The following is a 21403-nucleotide window of genomic DNA, read 5'->3' on the forward strand; positions in this document are numbered from 1 at the left end:
TTATTGCTGACTGTTTGAAATGCGGTTTATTTTACATTTTTTGAATGGCGGATGCTCAATATTCAAATTTGAATATGAGTTCCACGTCCTACAAGAAGACCGGTTGAGGGACGCACGTCGCGGAGGAGTGACGCCATCTGACGTGAGACATTGTGTGCCACTGACTGACCAAGGTTCTGCATGTTCTAATGTTCTGCCAGCAACCAATTCACTGGCATCCTGCACCTCTGCATCATGGCCCTTATCAGAGTGTATTTCCCGCCAGCCCCTCCAGGTCTCCCCTTTTGCCTGTTGTCTGTCAATCTGGACTGTGTGTTATTAAATGAAGGGTGACTTGCTCCTACTGCACTGTCCCAATGGACCGCAGTCCCCCACTGGTTAATCTCAGTATCTGCGGGCATTTCAGAGCGGGCACCTGTTTAGCCATGTCCAGCCTGACACTGTGTCCCTCGACGTGGGAGCAGCTGCACAAACACCCAACTTCCTGCTCTCCCCGGGCCCTCCGCTTGGCCTTGTGAACCCCCACCTACCCCCTTCGACTGCAACCCCCCCCCACACCCCTTAAATGGCTGTTTGTTTGAGGAGTCCAGGCCCAGTGTGATACCGCAGGCCCAACTGCCTTGCCTGACTATTAGGCCGTTCTGGGCTATTAGGTTACCCCAGGGAAATCAGCAGCTGAAAGTGATAAGTGCTCTAATATGTTGCCTTCTCGCCCTCGACAGCCACGGAGCTCGATGACTTAATTTGTTTTTCGCATGCTCCCATGGCGCAGTCTCAAGTGGATGAGATGAGGACAATGGGAGATTCAGTTTCTACTGTTGTGTATTTGCATAACGATGCTCTTCAGCCTTGCGAACCGTGGGTATGGTGAAACATACCTCAGTAATAATTGTGGCAAGCTCAAATTTCCGTACAAGGCTGTTGTGTCATTTATGGACCCCCCCCCCCCCCCCCCCCCCCCCCCGCTACTCAGTGTCCGGTGGGTCAAACCACTCTGGTCATATTTCACAGGGTGGGTTTGTTTTAACCATGGCTCAATTTAATGCTTGGCTCCTTTAGTGGACAGGTGGTCCAAAGCAACTCTACACCATTGTTAAATATGAGTCTGCTCACATCCATGCATCCATGGAGTCCTCCTTACCCCTGGTATATAGCATCGAAATAGGTCAGTTTGAAGTTACAACAGAGGAAGCCCACAATGTAAGGTAACATTCTCATTTTTATTCTACAATTTGCCATTGTGGTCTCTCCCAGTCGTCTTCACATTCCACAGCCTTCTGTCTGTTGTGAATTAAACCTCAAATGTTTCTGTGCCCATCTTTCCTGCCTACAGTCAATAGCGCTTGGTGGGAGGTCCCTGCATCCGCAACGAAGCCTTGTAGGTATCTCAAATGGAACCAGTCACAGACCCAGTATCTTTACACCAGAGGGTCATTGACCGCTGTGCATCAAAGGCCTCCTTTGTGAGAGAGAGCGAGAGGGAGGGAGAAACCACAGGAGCTTTTTGGCACTAACAGAGCCAAGTTGAGCTTTGAGACTAGTAGGGTACCACTATACGAGCTGGAAGAGAAAGCTCTAAAGCTCAGAGTGCATAACTTATACCGACTGGACGAGTTTACAACTTGACCAATCCAACGCATGTAACGTCGTATCGATTGACACCTCAACTTATTTGCTTCCCTGTTTGGTGCATGATTTGCATCTTCAGGTTCACATATTGATTTAGCGCAATCTTGGGAGGTAGGTTATGTTTGTTGATCAGATCCCAGTTGTGATGTAATGTGCAGCGTTTTATGCAGCAACAGGTTCCATTTGTGGTTCATGTTTCAGCCAATCATGTTTGCTTACACTCGGTTAGTATAGTTCCACTGCTCCAGCAACCATGAATGCCACCTTTGTCACTTCAAACTCTAAATTCCTGCCCTGGAATCCAGGAAGAGGTTTGGGAATGTTCCAGCGAAAGGCATTTCTGCAGAGGGTCCTCACCTAGACACTGATTTTGTAGACACTTTAAATGTGCAAGACCCTTGCCATTCCTGATATCTCAGAGAATCTCATGATTTCAAATTCTATAGAAAATAAAGCATACTGGACTCCAATGGTCCAACATGATGTTCTGGTAAATGCAGGAAATGTTAGATTTCTCTGTGGTGGCTAGTTCACCACTGCTTAGGATAAAAGTAGGCATCACCATTCTTTTGTTTTCTGAGAGAACGTCCGAATGAACCCCATCTTTAAATAGAATACGTCATTTATTGAATAGCCTAGATTTAGCTTTGTTTATCAATTGCAATGACTCTTGAATGACACCATCAACAGGCTCTGTTTTTACACTTGTTGTGACTAGTAGTTTTGAATAATGGAGGTCTGAGTAGACAGAATAGCTATAGCCTCCCTATTCTCTAGTCTGTTCAGTTCTTCTGGGTCTTGGTACCCTCTTAAGAGTACTCCCTGAGAGGATCCTGTCTCCATGGCAGCAACAGGAACAGATAATGGCTTGTCCTGCCACTCTGGCTGCGCTAAGTTTGGAATGTGGCCTCCTCTGTAGAGGAGAGAGCTAGACAGAGAGTGTATGTATATATATATATATATATATATAGATAGATAGATAGATAGATAGTGGACCACAGGACATGGGAGAGCTAGTACAGAGCCAGAGAGATGAGTCCTGGGTCATTGTTATTGGGCACCAGGGGCTACTCTCCTTCCTGTTGTCTCAATTAGACCCTCACTAGGTACTTCCAATGAGAGAACCACTCTGGAAGCAGTGAGAACACAGCGTGTTGTGTACTTCCAGTGTGTAATTGACTGGAGTTGTGTAGCTAGCAAGGCTGTGAGCTTTTAATTTGGTATGGAAAGAGGGGGAGCTTGATATCCCACCAGAACGAAGAAGTCATTGGACAGGTCATCATTGTAAATAAGATTTGCTCTTAATTGACTTATTATTTTGTATAAATACAGGCAACTAAAATACATGCATGTTCAGACACTTTTACTCTGTGTCACATTTGCTGGGTAACCCAGGAGTCCCATTCATCCAAGGCTGAGGGGTAAGAATTAATACCTCAACCTCTTGAAGCCGGGTAGATGCCACTCCGCATTCCATCCCCTTCGCCGGTATGCGCTCTCGACCTGCGATGTGTTGACATTGTGTCCGTGTGTATTAAAAAGAGACAGAACCAGGTGCAGCCGCATTGGGCACAGTTGAACTGTTTTGGTTGAACTGTTCAGGATAAGTCTTGTTTAGTTGTTCTTTCAACCAGTCTCTCGAGTCCACACATGGATTTGTATTTCATACTATCACACTGCAGTACATTTATTGTTGATAGACTTATGAAACAGAACATAATATGAATATAACTATGACGAATTCGGTACTCAAAAATGCAAATATAGTATCAGTCGTAGACAGTTATTGTACCCCCCACCCCTTTCTATAACACAGCAATCTCCACACCAACAGAGGCCAAATGCCAAAGTAAGGTGGTATGCATGCCATGGTGGAGTGAGGGGGGTCAACTGAGTGATGGCACAGTGCCCGCCTACCTACGACAACATTAGGGAAAACACTGATATCAGCTCAGTTGATGAGTGCCAGTCATTCATCCTCTCTGCTCATTAAAAGTGTAGCCTGCTTGTGCCATTTTCCCCCTTCCTCTCCATGGGAAAGCAGAGGCTTTATTTCCCACACCCACTGCAGACTGGTCTGCTCCCAGCATGGGCCTTCGCTCGGCCTGGGCCCCAGTAACCAGTCACTGGAGCGAGACAGACTGCCGTCTCGGTCTCAGGCAGTCATCTGTCTGGATGAATGGGCAGCTCTGAGTTCCAGACAAGCCCTGCCAATCACTGAGGATCAGTGGTACTCTATTCAACGTCTGGGACATTGGGAGAAAAACAAATCCTTCATTGAAATTCATACTTGGTATTACCAGCATTTATTCATTTGAAGGTACACCCTTATTATTCTAGTAGTTTGACTTGATCCGCTTGTGTACATTTTTGCTCACTTCTCCTGTTGACGTCAATTAATGAGTTGCACGAAAGTGTGATTTGCTTGCGCCAATTTGGAATCTGAACATTTAAATGCCTCTTAAACAATCCGAAAGGACAACCTAGTATTGTTTTAATGTAATTAATGGCAATATGTGTCCTATAGGGTGTTCTAATGGCTTATACTGCACCCTTAAAGGGATAGTTCACTTTTCTGAAGTTTTTGCTTATTTACAGCTAGGGTGTTGTTGTGTCATCCAAACCACTTTGAAGTTCGTTGGCCGGTTGTTTAGCAACATCCAAAATCTCCTGACCAGCATTTTTTGTGCATGTAGCAATGGAAGTGGAAACTGATGGTCTTGCAGGAGACGTGGTTATTATTTGGGATGACAGAGTACATACCTGGCATGTCACTCAGCAAGAGGAGGGAGGCCAAGGAGTTATGAACCATGCCCAGAGAAGCTGGGGGCCATGGTCTGTCTGCAGCACACCTGGGTGTCTGTCTTTGTCTGTTTGTCTTACTGCAGCACACCTGGGAGTCTGTCTCTCTACTCCCAGCTGCCAGTGGACAAAAGAGCCAAGGGCGTAAAGGGGAGAAGGTGGAAGGGGAAAAAGCATTGTCCTCTTTCCTTTAAATGATCTCTTGAGTTGATGTGCGGATGGCTGAAAGTAGTCTTTTTGACTTGATCTTTTCAAGGAAGAAAAATAAGTTTAATTTGTTTGTGCATCAAATGCAGGGTCTGTTGTGAACTGAATCATTTTTGGTTTAGCGTAACACGTAAGAGCAAAACAATTAATTCCTCCCTCTCTCTCTCTCTCTCTCTTTTTTTTTTCATCCTCCAGTTCTCACCGTTCACGCCGCCTCCTTCCACTTCACCAAGGAGCCCAAGTCCCAGGATGCCTTGCACGGCCGGAGCGCCATGTTACGCTGCGAGGTCAGCGACGTGGAGGGCGTGAGTTACAGCTGGCTGCAAAACGGCGATGCGGTGAACGACACGGAGCGCCGCTTTCGGGAGGGCGGCAACCTCAAGTTCACCACTGTGGACCGGGTGCTGGACGCCGGGACCTTCCAGTGCCTGGCCGCAAACAACGCCACGGGAGAAGAGGAGCGCTCCACGGAGGCGTCCTTCAACATCAAATGTGAGTTTACTTAAATACTACTTACTTTTACTTACATACTTCTCATCAGTGTAAGCCCTTCCCTTAAATCATAGTGTTTTGAGTTATCATAACCAAAATACTGTAAATAGAGGTGCAATTGTTAAATCCATACACATATTTCCGATATTGATATGACTCAATCTAGCACTCAAAGTAAGCATGGGTGGCAGTGTAATAGCAAATAATAGGCATAATTATGTGTATGTTACTGCAATAATTTTGCCAAATGCATTGAATTGGCTGCACAGCAATTAACACCATCTTAGACCTTATGAGGACCTACGTGTTTAGAATATTGACAGTTGCCTTGCAGTCATAGATTTGAACTTATTGAGTATTTATTCCTCCCATGTGTGTCTGCAACCTCCATCTATATAACAGGCATCAAACACATCTCCTCAAGCACTAAGAAAACGCTGCCTCATACTTATAAAGACTCTGAGAGCCAGCCAGTGCTTTTCTTTTCTTTTTTCCTAACTTTTATTTCCGCTGGACCAAAAACGAAATCACGCCCGCGTGAGAGGTTATTTTGAGTGCGGGGCGGACAAAGCTGTCCTTTATTTCCTCTGCCAAGATGGACCGCTTGTGAAGTTGCAGTGTCCGTCTGGTCTGGCTGGCTGTGTCACAGAACCAGGAAGGTCAGCTGAAAGGGAAGGGTGCTGTTTTGGTAGCCGGTGCTAAGTTAGCCGGCCAGGTGTGAATGGCTGGTTTGTGTTAATGAGCAGCGGGAGGGGGGGGGGGGGGGGGGGTTTGACAGCTTTTTTTTAAATTTTTCACTCCTTTTTTTAACCCTCCATCTCTCTCTTCCTCTGTGCTCGCTCTCTACCTTCTGTCTTTTAACACTCACTCTACCTACCTCTCTATGTACATTCCCTCGCTCTTACAACTTTCCACTCTTTCTACTCCTTTCTGCCCTCTTCTCTCTCTCTCTCTCTCTCTCTCTCTCTCTCTCTCTCTCTCTCTCTCTCTCTCTCTCTCTCGTCACACAGGGCTAGAGAGTGGTGGGGTGACCCTGAAAGATCCTGCATCAGAGCAGGACATCGAGAGCTCTGCCCCTGTGACGTTCAGGTGCAACATTGATGGACACCCACGGTGAGAAACACAACCACAGCCTTAAGGTGTCCGCATGCTTCCCAGCCGAAACTGTTCGGAAGAGTTTGTGCATATCAAAATGGACAAATGCTACTATTGGCGCTTTTTCAAGCGAAAATATTTTAAGGGAGTATGCGAGCATACTCGTTTGGTTCAGCTAGCCAAACTGAAGCATGCTGATGCCTTTACAAGGCCCCACGTTGCCTTATGAGTCCCCACTTTACCTTGTGTTTTCACTGGACTCATTGCGTTATGAAGAAGGACGCCAACTTGATTTTGTATCCATGATAAGTAAATATACTGGTGACCAATGAGCACTGATTTAACCACTATAGCGTTCATCAGTCTCTCCACTTGTTCGTATGTGCCAACTCCCTCATGCATATTAAGTAGTCATGTCTTCCTCCCCCAGACCAACATGCCACTGGTACAGAGACGGCGTGCGCCTGCCGGAGAAGAGCCATCAGATCAACAACAAGGAGCGAACTCTGACCCTGCCCAGTGCCAGCCCAGACAACAATGGCCTCTACTATTGCTGTGCCAAAAATCCAGCCGGGCACGTGTGCAGCAATGCCAACTTCACCCTCAATATTATAGGTGTGTATATGGACAAAGATTCAATAAAGAAGAGGTGAGGAGGGATTGCAGTTTTCCCCCATAGTTTAATTGCAAAGCAACACCCAGCCCTATTGGCATCAACATTGTGAATAGAAGCCAGAGCTGAAGAGAGCCATTTGACCACTCTCTTTCCTTTCTTATGTACTCTTTGTACTGTATACCTCTTTCTCAGTCTCTTCATACCACACTATCTCCCCCCCCCTCCCTTACTCTCTCTCATCCCTTCCTCTGTATAGATAAGAGCTTCCCTCATCCTGTGGTGGTTCCTGAGGACCTGGTGGTGATGAGGAACGAGGAGGCCCTCCTTAACTGCCTGTTCACCGCCGAGCCCCCTCCCACCCAAGAGTGGTACCACCAGGATGAGCTCATCACCAACAAGTCCCGGTAAGACTGGATTTATATACAGTACCAGTCAAAAGATTGGACACACCTACTCATTGAAGGTTGTATTTTTATTTTTTTACAATTTTCTACGTTGTAGAATAATAGTCAAGACATTAAAACTATGAAATAACACATATGGAATCATGTAGTAACCAAAAAATGTATTAAACAAATCAAAATATATTTTATATTTGAGATTCTTCAAAGTAGCCACCCTTTGCCTTGGTGACAGCTTTGCACACTCTTGGCATTCTCACAACCAGCTTCATGAGGTAGTCACCTGGAATGCATTTCAATTCACAGGTGTGCCTTGTTAAAAGTGAATTTAATGCATTTGAGCCAATCAATTGTGTTGTGACAAGCTAGGGTTGGTATATAGAAGATAGCCCTATTTGGTAAAAGACCAAGTCCATATTATGGCAAGAACAGCTCAAAAAGCAAAGAGAATCGACAGTCCATCATTACTTTAAGACATGAAGGTCAGTCAATCCGGAAAATGTCATGAAGTTTCTTCAAGTGCAGTCACAAAAACCATCAAGCGCTATGATGAAACTGGCTCTCATGAGGACCACCACAGGAAAGGAAGACCCAGAGTTACCTCTGCTGCAGAGGATAAGTTCATTAGAGTTCCCTGCCTCAGATTGCAGCCCAAATAAATGCTTCGCAGAGTTCAAGTAAAAGACACATCTCAACAACAACTGTTCAGAGGAGACTGCGTGAATCAGGCCTTCATGGTCGAATTGCTGCAAAGAAACCACTACTAAAGGACACCAATAAGAAGAAGAGACTTGCTTGGGCCAAGAAACACGAGCAATGGCCATTATACCTGTGGAAATCTGTCCTTTGATCTGATGAGTCCAAATTTGAAATGTTTGGTTCCAACCGCCGTGTCTTTGAGATGCAGAGTAGGTGAACAGATGATCTCCGCATGTGTTGTTCCCACCGTGAATCATGGAGGAGGTGTGATGGTGTGGGGGTGCTTTGCTGGTGACACTGTCTGTGATTTATTTAGAATTCAAGGCACACTTAACCAGCATGGCTACCACAGCATTCTGCAGCGATACGCCATCCCATCTGGTTTGCGCTTAGTGGGACTATCATTTGTTTTTCAACAGGACAATGACCCAACACACCTCCAGGCTGTGTAAGGGCTATTTTACCAAGAAGGAGAGTGATGGAGTGCTGCATCAGATGACCTGGCCTCCACAATCACCCGACCTCAACCCAATTGAGATGGTTTGGGATGAGTTGGACCGCAGAGTGAAGGAAAAGCAGCCAACAAGTGCTCAGCATATGTGGGAACTCCTTCAAGACTGTTGGAAAAGCATTCCAGGTGAAGCTGGTTGAGAGAATGCCAAGAGTGTGCAAAGCTGCCATCAAGGCAAAGGGTGGCTACTTTGAAGAATCTCAAATATAAAATATAGTTTTATTTGTTTAATAAAATGTTTGGTTACTACATGATTCCATATGTGTTATTTCATAGTTTTAATGTGTTGACTATTATTCTACAACGTAGAAAATTGTAAAAAAATAAAAATAAAACCTTCAATGAGTAGGTGTGTCCAAACCTTTGACTGGTACTATATATACCAGATGCGTGACGACTAAGTACCGTCTCCTAGATGTGAATGACAGTTTGAAGCCGTCTCCACTATATAAATGTGCGTGCAGGCAGGCATGTGCATGTTGTGTACCTGTGTTTATGAATATACGTTTTGGATGCATGTCGACATTTTGTGAATTCTGCAAACCGCTAATGTTTGTTTATTAGTATCTCTTCCAAGAGTCCTTTTAAAATGTACAAATATACAGAAAATGTTCAACAAACAACAAGTCCTCTTTTCTGAGTTGGCCAACTTTCCAGAAAATATTCGGAAATAAGTCTGTATTTTGTTGTGACATTCTTTCTGTCTCTCCCTCCCTAGGTTGGTGATGTTGAACAATGGCTCCCTGCTCATCACCCAGGTGAAGCCCAGAAACACTGGGCTCTACAAATGTGTGGCCAAAGGGCCCCGCGGACTCCCTGTCACTCTGGAGGCCACCGTGAACCTAGCAGGTAAGGGACACGCACAGCTTTGGCAGATTTGACACACTGCCTCGACAGATGTTTGAATCCATCAGTTTGTGTCTAACTCACTGAACCCTGTCACAGTTTAACTCCATTAATACATTTGATCCCTCGCTAATCTGCACTATCTTTAGCTGGATTGGCACGGCAGGGTCAACAGTTCCACTCTACAGTTGAGTGGTATACTGCATTGCCTTCATGATTAGGACACAATATATTTGCTTTGCAGTCTTAATTCATGGTTTTTGTCTTCTATTACTGATGTCATGATGGACTATCACTTCAAATACTTCCTCCCACCCCTTACAGAGATCGAGGAGATGGGCCCCAGCCAGAGCCAGGTCTTCTCGGCCAACTCCCTGGAGCGGGTGTCCTGCCGCCCTCCTCGCGGCCACCCGGAGCCAGATGTGTGGTGGGAGCGGGGCGGGGAACGCGTCCCCTCAGAGGGCAGGGTCTACCAGGACGGACTGGAGCTGGTCTTCAGCCCCACCCAGGGGGAAGACTCGGGACTGTATACCTGCTTGGGCCAGAACAAGGCCGGTACCAGGAGGCAGGAGCTGACCGTCACCGTGGCCAGTGAGTATAGACCTCAAGCCTGACCAAGACCCTAAAGGCTTTTCACACTACTGAGCCAAGCCAAACCAAGCTGGTCTGGTTACACATCCACAATTGTCTCTGGAACCTTGCTAAAAAGCACAATGTGAAATGAAAATATCAGAGCCAGCACAGTTTGGATCAGGTCAGCAAGATGGTGTGAAAAGGGTATTTGTGGTCGAAATGGAAGAAAACGGTCTAAAATCGAGGGAAGCAGGGAGGTAGTATGTTAACTTGTCCAATAAGAAACGCTCATTTCCATTTTCCGTTGTGTAACATTTTGCTACAGTGTGCCCTAATGAACATGACCCAGGTGTTTCACTGCTGAGGCAGGAGTTGGACAAAACTCTGAAGGACTGTGGCTCTCCAGGAGTGTGGCATTTGTTGTAACCTGCACCCGCTGAAATGTATTTGGTGTAGACATGCTACATGTGTGTATCCCCTAGCCCCTCCGGAGTGGGTGACGAAGCCAGAGGACAGCCAGCTGGAGGAGGGCCTCCCTGGGTACCTGCATTGCCACACCCACGCCACCCCCCAGCCCGAGGTTACCTGGTACCGCAACTTCATCCCCATCACCGCCGAGGTCAGTCCTGTGGTCCGAACTGTGTGTCCTGGTCATTCTAAAAAGAAGGGGGAATATACACTAAGAACTACTACACACCGAGTGTACAAAACATTAGGACCACCTGCTCTTTCCATGACATAGATTGACCAGGTAAATCTAGGTGAAAGCTATGATCCCATATTGATGTCACTTGTTAAATTCACTTCAGTCAGTGTAGATGAAGGGGAAGAGACAGGTTAAAGAAGGACCTTTTAAGCCTTGAGACATAGATTGTGTATGTGTTCCATTCAGAGGGTAAATGGGCAAGACAAAAGATTTAAAAGGACATCCAGCCAATTTGACACAACTGTGGGAAGCATGCATTGGAGTCAACATGGGCCAGCATCCCAGTGGAATGCTTTCGACACCTTGTAGTCAAAGCCCTGATGAATTGAGACTGTTCTGAGGGAAACGGGTGCAACGCAATATGTCATGTTTTGTACACTCCGTGTATATACTTATATTTACCTACAGTTCTGGACATCGTTAATGTGACATTCTCTCGCAGTGTCACGTAAGGGCCAAGGGTCAAGTTCATTAAGAATCATCTAACAATAATCCATGTAATGAAATACATTTCTCAAATATGCCCCTGACGGTGCATTTATATTCACTTTGAAGGCAATGTTTTTTTACTGTGCTGCAATACAGATTAACTTTTTAATGTCCAGAACTGTAAATATGCATAAAGGTGTAATCTGTAACTTTCATTTCCATTAACCTATTGTTAACCCATTGTTATCGTTTGACTGTAGGACTTTCGCTTTAAGCTGTACCCCAACGGGACCCTGAGGATCAACAGTGTGGAGGTGTATGATAACCACTTGTACATGTGTCGGAGCCAGACGGAAGCCGGGAGGGTGGAGGGCCGGGCCAGGGTCTTCGTACTTGGTGAGTGAGTGTGTGTGTGTGTGTGTGTGTGCGTGCACATGCGTAGGTGTGAGTTTGTAAGCGAGCAAGACCACATGCAGGTATGTGGTAGTGCCATGATGTGTGTGTGCTTCTGTGTGTGTGTGTGTGTGTGTGAGCATGTGTTTGAGAGAGAGAGCGTGTGTATGAGCTAGAGCGAGAGAACATAAATGAAATGCCGATAAATAAAATTGTAGCCGGCCAAAGTGTCGGAGGCTGCCCTGCTGAGGAGAAAGAGAGCGAGAGAGGAGCCTTGGCCTAGGCTACTGTTGATTACGACGATTGAGGCCTTTTTCATTGAAGTAAAAGGAAAGACCGGGCTCGAGACTGCGACCATTTAGTCACATTTTGCTGGCCTTTGACTTGGCTGTGCAAGTAATACATTTATTGGTTGCATCGGTGCGAGCTGCACATTCATTCACCTCACTCAAAACGTCCTATTTTCTAGGGGGCTGAAACAAAGTAAAGTGCATTATCCTCATGATTCCTGTTATGAAAGTGTCTACCTACCTGTACCGGTTTCGCTGGAGCCTGCTGCTGTGTCGAACGAGCCACGCTTTCCTTTCCCTACTGAAAAAATTATCCAGGAGAAAGAAAAGTGTTCTGATTGTAGCGTGTGAAATGCGCATTGGTCATTGCGAGTGAATAGGCCTCATTGGGCGGTAGGCTACAACTGCAACGTTTTTTGGGGACATTAAATGTACTGTTAGCTTGATACATGGCTACTAGCAGTGGGTATTCAATTTAGAACTAGTGATCTAGCCAATGTGTTTGAGTTTCCACTTACTCAGGTGGTGAATTGGCTCCAAATAAATTAGCCTATGATATTAGAGCACATAAAGATGCAGGCAAAGTCATCTCTATTGAACCAAAAAAAATAATAATATCTGAATCCCTATTTTAACAATAAAATATAACAATAGTATGATTTTCTACCCAAAATGCATTTTGAATCACATGAAAAGATGATGAAACGACTTACTTCAATACCATCTCAGTAGTCTAATACACTTTTTAATAAAGCACTGAATTACTTTATAAGATGATAGGCCTACTCCTTTTTTCTATTGCGTGATGACGTGAACATTTTGGGTGTGACCAAATCATGGGCTGGTGCCACCAACTGAAAAACGTAGTTGCACCAGTGCCACCATGGGAAAATGTTAGTCTGGATCCCTGCTACAAGGGGAATGGACAAGTTCTAATATTGTAGTGGACAAAGATGAGATGAATGTTGGCGCGGCCAAATGCAGGATGCAACTCGCTATTCAGGTAGGATGCAATTTTGGAACATTATTATAAAAACATTTTTTATAATAATATGTTATTGTAGACCTATTTATTAATCTAAACCAGTTCTTTAAATATGTAAAATGTGTTTTTTTTCATTCTGTTGAGACATTTTTGTTGGCTAAAAATTTTTTAATCTGTCTTTTTAATTGTGTGCTCCGTATTTAGTTTAAGATGTGTTTTAAGTAGGCCTGTTGTAAAATAAATATAATTAGCCTATTGCTGTCATTTGTTGGGTACGGTAGGCACTAGCCTTTCTTGGTAATTGCTGAAATATAGCCTGTTCAAAACTTTTGTGAATGTTTAAACCAGTTCACAGGTTTTGTTTCATTCTGTTGAGCCATTTTCTTTTACTTACTTTTGATATTACCCTAATAAAGTTTAGAAGCTTTTGTGAAGGTTTGGTGTAGCCATTATACTGCAGGCCTATGATATGAAGGCAGTGCGCACCGGCACTCCAACTGACTTCGACAGTTGAACTTGTGGTCCTCTGTAGCTCAGCTGGTAGAGCACGGCGCTTGTAACGCCAAGGTAGTGGGTTCGATCCCCGGGACCACCCATACACAAAATGTATGCACGCATGACTGTAAGTCGCTTTGGATAAAAGCGTCTGCTAAATGGCATATTATTATTATTTAACTTGAGGTGAGGAAGACTGTTTCAGGCCTACCAGAGTTATAATATAATAATAATATAATATGCCATTTAGCAGACGCTTTTATCCAAAGCGACTTAGTCATGTGTGCATACATTTTTACGTATGGGTGGTCCCGGGGATCGAACCCACTACCATGGCGTTACAAGCGCCATGCTCTACCAATTGAGCTACAGAGGAGTTACTCCTATACTCTTACAATATAATGCTTATCTTTATAAAAAATATTCTGATTGAAAATTAACGAATTAGTCCCCTGCTGAACGCCTATATCTGTATAGCAGACCCAGTAGCCTATCTGACAAGTATAAAGAAATTCAGTTTTGCATATGCAGCACATCGAAAGACAAGGAATAGTATTTTGTAATTAATTATAGGCTGTTTTTAAGGACATGTCTCTTTTGGCCAATATCCCTCATTTATTGATGCCGCTGGCTGCGTGGGTGGAAGACCTAATGGGTTATGCACCCAATGCATATGGATGACCGGTAAATGTATCAAATGTCCGATAAATGTACGTCTTCCTGGTCACTTGTCCGGCGGAAACCCTGGTGTGTGTGTATGCTTGGATATGTGTATGCTTGGATATGTGTATGCTTGGATATGTGTATGCTTGGATATGTGTATGCTTGGATATGTGTATGCTTGTGTCTTTGTCTGCATGTGTGTGTGTCTCTACTCCACCTCTACTCTGTGCTCTAACGTCTCCAACACGGTTGTCTCCTTCGTCCAGAGAAGCTGAAGTTCACCCCCACCCCCCAGCCCTCCCAGTGTCTGGAGTTGGACAAGGAGAGCACTGTGCAGTGCTCCGCCAAGGGCCGCGAGACCCCCACCATCCAGTGGACCAAAGCAGGTGGGTGTTCGCGGACCTCCTTGCCTGCCTTTGTACGTGTGTGTGTCTGAGTCCTATGTTGCTCAATCCAATCCAAAATCTACTCTTAGCCCCTAACCCTTGTACCTAGACACTTCTAGTAGATCTCAAAGGATAGCGGGGGTGTAAGCAATATGGTAATAACTGCCTAGCTTATTGGCATAGTCAGATTTTCTGCCATATTTTTTACACCCATTTCAGATGTATGTGTTTAGGGGTAGGGTCGTCAATCCCAGACACACGAAGGTTAGAATGAAATCTAGAAGAGAATTTGGCCCTCCAGGAATGGAATTTAATAGGCCTAGGCTAGGGGTTGAGATTGGACTGATCTCTCTCAACTGTTACATTGTTTGTTTCCTGCTGTGTTTTCTAAATGGGTTTTGTGTATGTAATGTGTGAGCTATGCTCCACTTGTAGGACAATAAACGTGAATCTGAATCTCTAATATTCCCCCCCTACAGATGGCAGTGAGCTGTCGGAGCATGTAGTCCAGACCGGCGGCGTACTCACCTTCGCAAAGGTGACGAGGGACGACGCGGGCAACTACACCTGCCTGGCATCCAACAGCCTGCAGGGCCAGATCACAGCCTCCGTGCAGCTCACCGTAGCAGGTATCCCTCCACTAACACTAGTGGCACTAATGCCAACCACACCAATGCAGGTCACAGACACACCACAAAGCTTCCACCTATACAACCAGACACCACATAGACCAAGGTTCCTCCGGTTGTCGTCCTCTACTTTTAACCAGAGATTGATTTCTACCTGTGAAAAATGTGTATGTATGCTCCAGCCAACCTGTGACAGTAATTGATTAAGTTCCAGAATTAGGTTTAGAAACAAAAACAATTAAGATGGCAGTACTCAAGATGGCAGAACGTAAACAAACACCAATAATGTTTCTCTATTTTCTTTACCAATGATTTTACCAACTGTGCTAATGCCACCATCACCAAAGCTGCCTCCAACGCAACTAAAACCAACTTCTCTTCCACTATTTTGTTCTTTCCTTCTCCTCTCTTTCTCTCTCCCAGTGTATATAACATTTAATATGGAGCCGGAGCACACCACTGTTTACCAGGGCCACACAGCCATTCTGCACTGCCAGGCCACCGGCGACCCCCAGCCCTTTATCCAGTGGAAGAAGAAAGACAAGTTCCTGGAGCCTCGCAAGAGCAGGTAGAGAACCACAACTGTCTGTTTTGTTAAGGCCCAAAGTCATTTTGTAGTATTTGGGTTCTCATGTGGTTGTTCATTCTGAACACCATGCTAAATGGCATGTTTGGATAGTGCGTTTTGCTAGTGACATCTTCCATACCATAATAAGAAACCATCTAGCCTTTGCCATATTGCTATCAGCCAGTCCCAATTCTCTTCCTACACCTTCCCTTAGGGCTAACCCTTCATTGTTTGCGGTTCTCTAAGGTAAATGCAATATGGTGGAAGCTCCTCCACTACACTGCTTAAACCGCGAGACCCCTCAGATATTGAAGGGTTAAGGCCAAGGGGAAGGGGTAGGGAGTGAAATAGGACTGGATCAACCGTGAATAGGAGTAAACGAGGGAAAGGAATTGAATGCAGCCACGGCCTCACCCCTGTCCCCTCCTGCTGTTTGCTCTCCAGGTTTCAGAAGATGGCCAATGGTTCTCTGGTCATCCAAGATGTGAGCGTGGAGGATACGGGAAGCTACACATGCATCGCTGGCAACAGCTGCAATATCGGCCACACATCGGCAGAGCTCTACGTTGTAGGTAAGACACCAGGGGAAAAATAAAAAAAGTAACGTTTCTGGAGAAACTTTGTGTGCCTGCTGCAGCTGTCTAAAGTATTTTTTATGGTTGTGGTAGGTGGAGGAAATAAAACAGAGCACCAAACTGTAAATACCTATTTTGGTGCTTGAATGTGTAATGACGGTAACAGGGTCAAGACAAATGAAACACATTTCGGCACTGCAATGTCTCATTTAGAAAGGATGAAATTAAGTGGCGCCGTCTTGAGGTGTCCACTTGACATCTGATGCTGAGATGGTGATTCAATAGAGACTTCAATAGAAGACTTTAATTCAATAGAGAAGCACATCATGTTACCTGACTCTTTTGTGTGTCTGCGTCTGTGTGCCTACAGAGAAGCCTGTGCACCACTCGTTGGAGGAGGACGAAAAGGCGCCCTATAAGATGATCCAGACAATCGGCCTATCGGTGGGCGCCGCCGTGGCCTACATCATCATCGTCCTGGGTCTGATGTTCTACTGCAAGAAGAGACGGAACGCCAAGCGACTCAAGGGCCCCGAAGGAGAGGAGACTGAGACTGAGCGCCTCAACGGTCAGTGTTCAGTCGATTTGATTCACTTGGTTGAGTAAAGTTGAGTAGCAACCCCAATAGACTCAACAAGGGGCGCTGAGGGAGAGGAGCCCAAAACAGAGCACCTCAACGGTCAGCGTTCACAGTCGATTCCATTCAGTTAAATTCAATCGTTTCTGGTTTTCCTGTTAGTATGAGGCAAATTGAGTTTACCTTTTGTTGAAAACATTACAAATATGTATAGTAGTTGCACTGTATGTACATGTATTCCTAGTGATGGGTACCGATATGTAAAGTGGAGTATGTACAAACAATCCGCATGTTTAGTTACCGGTATTGAAGGATGCCATTTTGTCCTGGCACTACAGGGGGCACGGTGCAGACCAATGGACAGGCCACTGCTGAGATCCAGGAGGAGGTGGCACTGACCAACATGGGCACCACGGCCAGCAGTGCCAACAACAAGCGCCATAGCAGCCACGACAAAGGGCACTACCCCCGCGCCAACCTGACCACCATCAGCACTCTGGGTATGGCGCAACACATAACGTCATTGTAAATAAGAATTTGGAAAGGTCGTCATTGTAAATATGAATTTGTTCTTAGTTGACTTACCTGTATAAATAAAGGGTATATAAAATTATACTGATTCCCCTATCCTCCACAGGGAAAGGTGAGTTTGGCGAGGTGTTCCTGGCCAAAGCCAAGGGCCTCATGTCGGCAGGAGGAAGAGACAGTGAGGATGAGGAGGAGACAGTGGTGCTGGTGAAGAGTCTGCAGACGCGGGACGAGACGCTACAGCTGGAGTTCCGTCGCGAGGTCGAGATGTTCGGCAAGCTGGGCCACCCCAACCTGGCGCGCCTACTGGGCATGTGCAGGGAAGCCGAGCCCCACTACCTCATACTGGAGTACGCTGAAATGGTAAGGGGGGAGCTACCTGCTTACGCTCCGGGGTAAAGTTTCCCCGAGGTACAGATCTAGGATCAGCTTCCGCTCCCCCAAACCTTAGCCATTAGTGGGGGAAATGCTAAACTGACCCAAGATCAGTGTCTAGGGGCAACTTAACTTCACCCTACACACACACACTTTATTTATGTATCCTACATGGCAGTCAATTGCATCATTGACATAAATGGGTATTAAGATAAAATGCATTGATGAAATACATACGATTTAAAATATGAGCTACGTACGCACACACTGACCTCAGTGCAGTGAAAAACGTGTGCGGGTGTCCTTTTTTTAAGTCATCCATGATTTAGCATCGACCCCAGACCTGTGTATATGTTCCTAGGGGGACCTGAAGCAATACCTCAAGATGTCCAAGAACAAGGAGGAGAAACCCAAGTCCCATCACCTCAGCACCAAGCAGAAGGTCAGTTTATACACACACACACACACACACACACACACACACACACACACACACACACACACACACACACACACTCAAGCACACATTCAAAAGAAGGCAGACATTAGCATCTTAAACAGGTCTTGGCTTCAGTGCAGTAGGCCAGGATTTGGTAGCTGGTGCTTACAGTAAGTCTCTCCTGTTGCATCATGCCACTGGCTTTCACTGTGCCTGTTGGACCACTCAGAAGGAGAAACAGATTAACCATAAGATGTAATAAAAAAGCCATTAAAATGCTTAAACACACGCACGCTAACTCACTCACTTGAAGGCTCACATATGCTTGAAAACACACAGTGATTTAATGCTCCTATGTCCCACTCTCTCCCTCAGGTGGGGGTGTGTCTGCAGGTTGCCCGGGGGATGGAGCATCTATCCAATCAGCGCTTCGTCCACAAGGACCTAGCCACCCGCAACTGTCTGATCAGCGCGAAGAGGCAGGTCAAGGTGTCTGCACTGGGGCTCAGCAAAGATGTCTACAACGAGTAAGATTACATTTGATTCAATCTTGATTTAACCAGGAAAGATCACTTCCGGTTGAAAACCACATTTTCAAGGTTTTGATTAATTTCGATGAATCCAGTTACAGCATAATTGTATCGAATTTAGATTTCCCGAAGTAAGTCTCCATTTAAAGAGACCTGTGATATGTATAGTGATGAATTATGACAGACTAAATTAACTGTGGCGCCACCCAATGGACTGACTACCAAACAACACCCAAAGTGGAGGTTACCTTAGTCCTGGTGCTAACCTGTGTATCCTTCCTCCCCTCCAGTGAGTACTATCACTACCGGCAGGTGTGGATCCCACTGCGCTGGCTGCCCAGCGAGGCCGTGTTCGAGGACGACTACTCCACCAAGACGGACGTGTGGTCCTTCGGCGTGCTCATGTGGGAGGTGTTTAGCCTGGGAGAGCTGCCGCACGCTGCGCTCGACCACGACAAGGTCCTCGAAGGTGAGGGAAGTGCTTCATCCAAGATGGGGGTAGAGGTAGAAGACCACTGTTTCAAGGGCACATATTTTGTCATCCTCCTAATGGTTACTTTACTAACCTTTGCTCGTAGTTGTTTAAAACCACACAATGCACTCCAGATGATGTCATCAATGTCACTGGATGATGTCATCAATGTCACTGGATGATGTCATCAAAAAAGCCTTTTCTTCTGTCTTTTTGAGTAGAAAGCATAGAAACCTGCTGTTTTCACATATGTTGACATTGCGGTAATGCTGGAGATGACGAATATAAGGTTCAAAAGTGGAGGAATTCCCCTTTTTAAGGTTTATTGCGCTCTCCTGTTCTGTCCTTTCAGAGTAGTGGTCATGAGTGAAAGGATAGTGAGGTATAAATGTTATTTTGGTTCCCATCTATTTCAGAGTTTGACTCGTAACTTTCACACGTTCTTTCCCTCCATGTTTTTATTTCTCTATCCCTCCATCTTTCACCTCTCTTTCCCTGCATCTCGCTCGCTCTCACCCCATGTATGTCTTTCTCTCACGTCTTCCCCTCTACCAGAGCTGAGGGAGGGCCGGGGGAAGCTGCCCCTGCCCCAGGGCTGTCCTTCCCGGGTGTACAAGCTGATGACGCGCTGCTGGGCCTCCAGCCCCAAGGACCGTTCCTGCTTTAGCGACATCGTCTCTGCCCTCAGCGAACTGCCCTCCGAGAGCAAGGTGTAACACACACGGCCCAGGTGCACAGTGTGTGTGTGTGTGTGTGTGTAAGGGTATGAATGTGTTAGGAATGGGGGGGAGGTGACAAGTGTGTGAGTGTGTCTGTGTGTGAGAGCGGTTGTGTACAAATGGGATTACATTTGGGAGGATGAAGTGATTAAGTCCATACACACACAAACCTGTGGATCAGTGTGCATGTGAAGGATGTATACAGGTGTTGGTGTATATGAGTGTGTGTGTGTGCGAGCATGCATGTATTGGCCTTTTGAGTTTGTGTGTCTCGCACTCCAGGACTATCCTACTCTGCCTTGTTGGCGTCTGTAGTTAGCGTCTGCAAGAGCAGAAAGAGACTCTTAACAACAAGGAATGCATATTTCTTACTTTGGTCCCAAATGAGAGAAGAGATCAACATCCAATGAGCTTCTCCTTCACGTCTCTATGGATTAAAGTGACAATTTTTTACAATGAGGACTTATAATTGTGCCTTAGCAGGTCGAATGGCGTCTATAACATTTCATCTAGAAACTAATGGCAGTTAACGTTGGCACGGTTTTCACCCCAATTGGATCTTTTCTGTTACTCATGTTTGTGAATGGACAAGACAAAATTGACATTTTCTGCCCAGAACCAAAGTGAACATTAAGGTACAACCTCTTCAGGAGTAAAAATCTAATGTGTCTCACCCTGTTAGATATTATCAGAATAAGGTAAAGGGCCAGCGGTGGCATTATTGAACTTTACTTTGAAGTTTAGCTGGAGTGTGGACAGAATCAACACTCACAACACTAGTTTTCCTTGCCGTGAAGGTAAATCTTTGGTTGATGTAAAGTATAGTCGTGACAGTATATGGACCATGAATTAGCTTCAACATGCTATTTTGGAGTTAAGGTAACTGAGCATCTAAGCTGTAGCATTATAGGCTAGCTATTTTACAAAGGCCACCCATGAACAGTTTTGTACTCCTATCAAAGATGTCTGAATGTTACTGCTCCATTTGCCTATCAATCATCCAATCCTATCGTCTGATTCTATTGCAACCTGAGCTTTTCCAATCAGAGTGGGAGAAACCTTTCTTTGTAGACCTTCGTCGAATAGTGCTTTGTATACATGCTTAATACATGCACTGATCACAACTATATCTTTTTGTATTCTAGAAGGATTGTTTCGGAGACCTGTTAACTTATTTTCAAGGTCCTGTTTTGTATGTTTTTAATGTATAGAAAGGTACTAAGCTTCTTTGATATAATTTGTTTATGTGCAAGGCATTTTATGATGTGTGGAATAATTCATTTAAGTCATTTATTGAACCCCCAAAAAATGGAATTAAGGTTCTCTCCTGAATTTTTGAAAAAAAAATGTGTAAGTGCCTGACAAATGAAGGACTTTGCATCAGATTGCTGTCTTGCTATTGTTTTAATATTTACTTTTTTTACTTGAACATTTTTATACATTGCAGTTTTTTTTGTTTTTATGTACAAAATCCATCTTTCATCTGAACTGTAGCAATTTGTGTATTGGTTCTATTTTAAGTATGTTTAAAAAAAAAACACATAATAGCCATGGCATATACATGGTGCTGGTCCAATAAAATATTTTTTTGTTGTAAATGTGCCTTTTCTGTTTGTACGCCGTATGGGAAATATTGTGCGTACAGCATTATTAACAAATATAAGATCTCGCTGGTAACTTGTAGAGTTTGGCTTGAGTAAAAGAGTACACCTTAAAAAATATATCTATCTCAACAGTTTAACAAAAAATAACCCTCTGCAAGGATATTCATGC

At 45.0% G+C, this 21403-nt stretch overlaps 1 protein-coding gene across 1 annotated transcript in view; it reads left to right on the forward strand.

Annotated features, from left to right (window-relative positions):
* Window positions 1-21225, forward strand: part of LOC311130800 (inactive tyrosine-protein kinase 7-like) — a gene marked incomplete at its 5' end in the record, with an annotated part of 32253 nt that extends 11028 nt beyond the window's left edge. Inside the window, 19 exons of the mRNA XM_084163598.1 lie at window positions 4834-5130; window positions 6141-6243; window positions 6656-6840; window positions 7098-7245; window positions 9171-9301; window positions 9623-9889; window positions 10354-10490; window positions 11267-11402; window positions 14099-14218; window positions 14698-14847; window positions 15271-15415; window positions 15860-15987; window positions 16361-16558; window positions 16906-17067; window positions 17205-17458; window positions 17832-17912; window positions 18285-18436; window positions 18730-18908; window positions 19467-21225. Coding sequence (XP_084019724.1) covers window positions 4834-5130; window positions 6141-6243; window positions 6656-6840; window positions 7098-7245; window positions 9171-9301; window positions 9623-9889; window positions 10354-10490; window positions 11267-11402; window positions 14099-14218; window positions 14698-14847; window positions 15271-15415; window positions 15860-15987; window positions 16361-16558; window positions 16906-17067; window positions 17205-17458; window positions 17832-17912; window positions 18285-18436; window positions 18730-18908; window positions 19467-19627 — 3134 coding nt within the window. The 3' untranslated portion in view covers window positions 19628-21225. The remainder of the gene's footprint in view (window positions 1-4833; window positions 5131-6140; window positions 6244-6655; window positions 6841-7097; window positions 7246-9170; window positions 9302-9622; window positions 9890-10353; window positions 10491-11266; window positions 11403-14098; window positions 14219-14697; window positions 14848-15270; window positions 15416-15859; window positions 15988-16360; window positions 16559-16905; window positions 17068-17204; window positions 17459-17831; window positions 17913-18284; window positions 18437-18729; window positions 18909-19466) is intronic.
* Between the last annotated feature and the right edge of the window lie 178 nt (window positions 21226-21403).

Source organism: Coregonus lavaretus, assembly GCF_964263955.1.
Source record: "Coregonus lavaretus genome assembly, chromosome: 6".
Taxonomy (NCBI): domain Eukaryota; kingdom Metazoa; phylum Chordata; class Actinopteri; order Salmoniformes; family Salmonidae; genus Coregonus; species Coregonus lavaretus.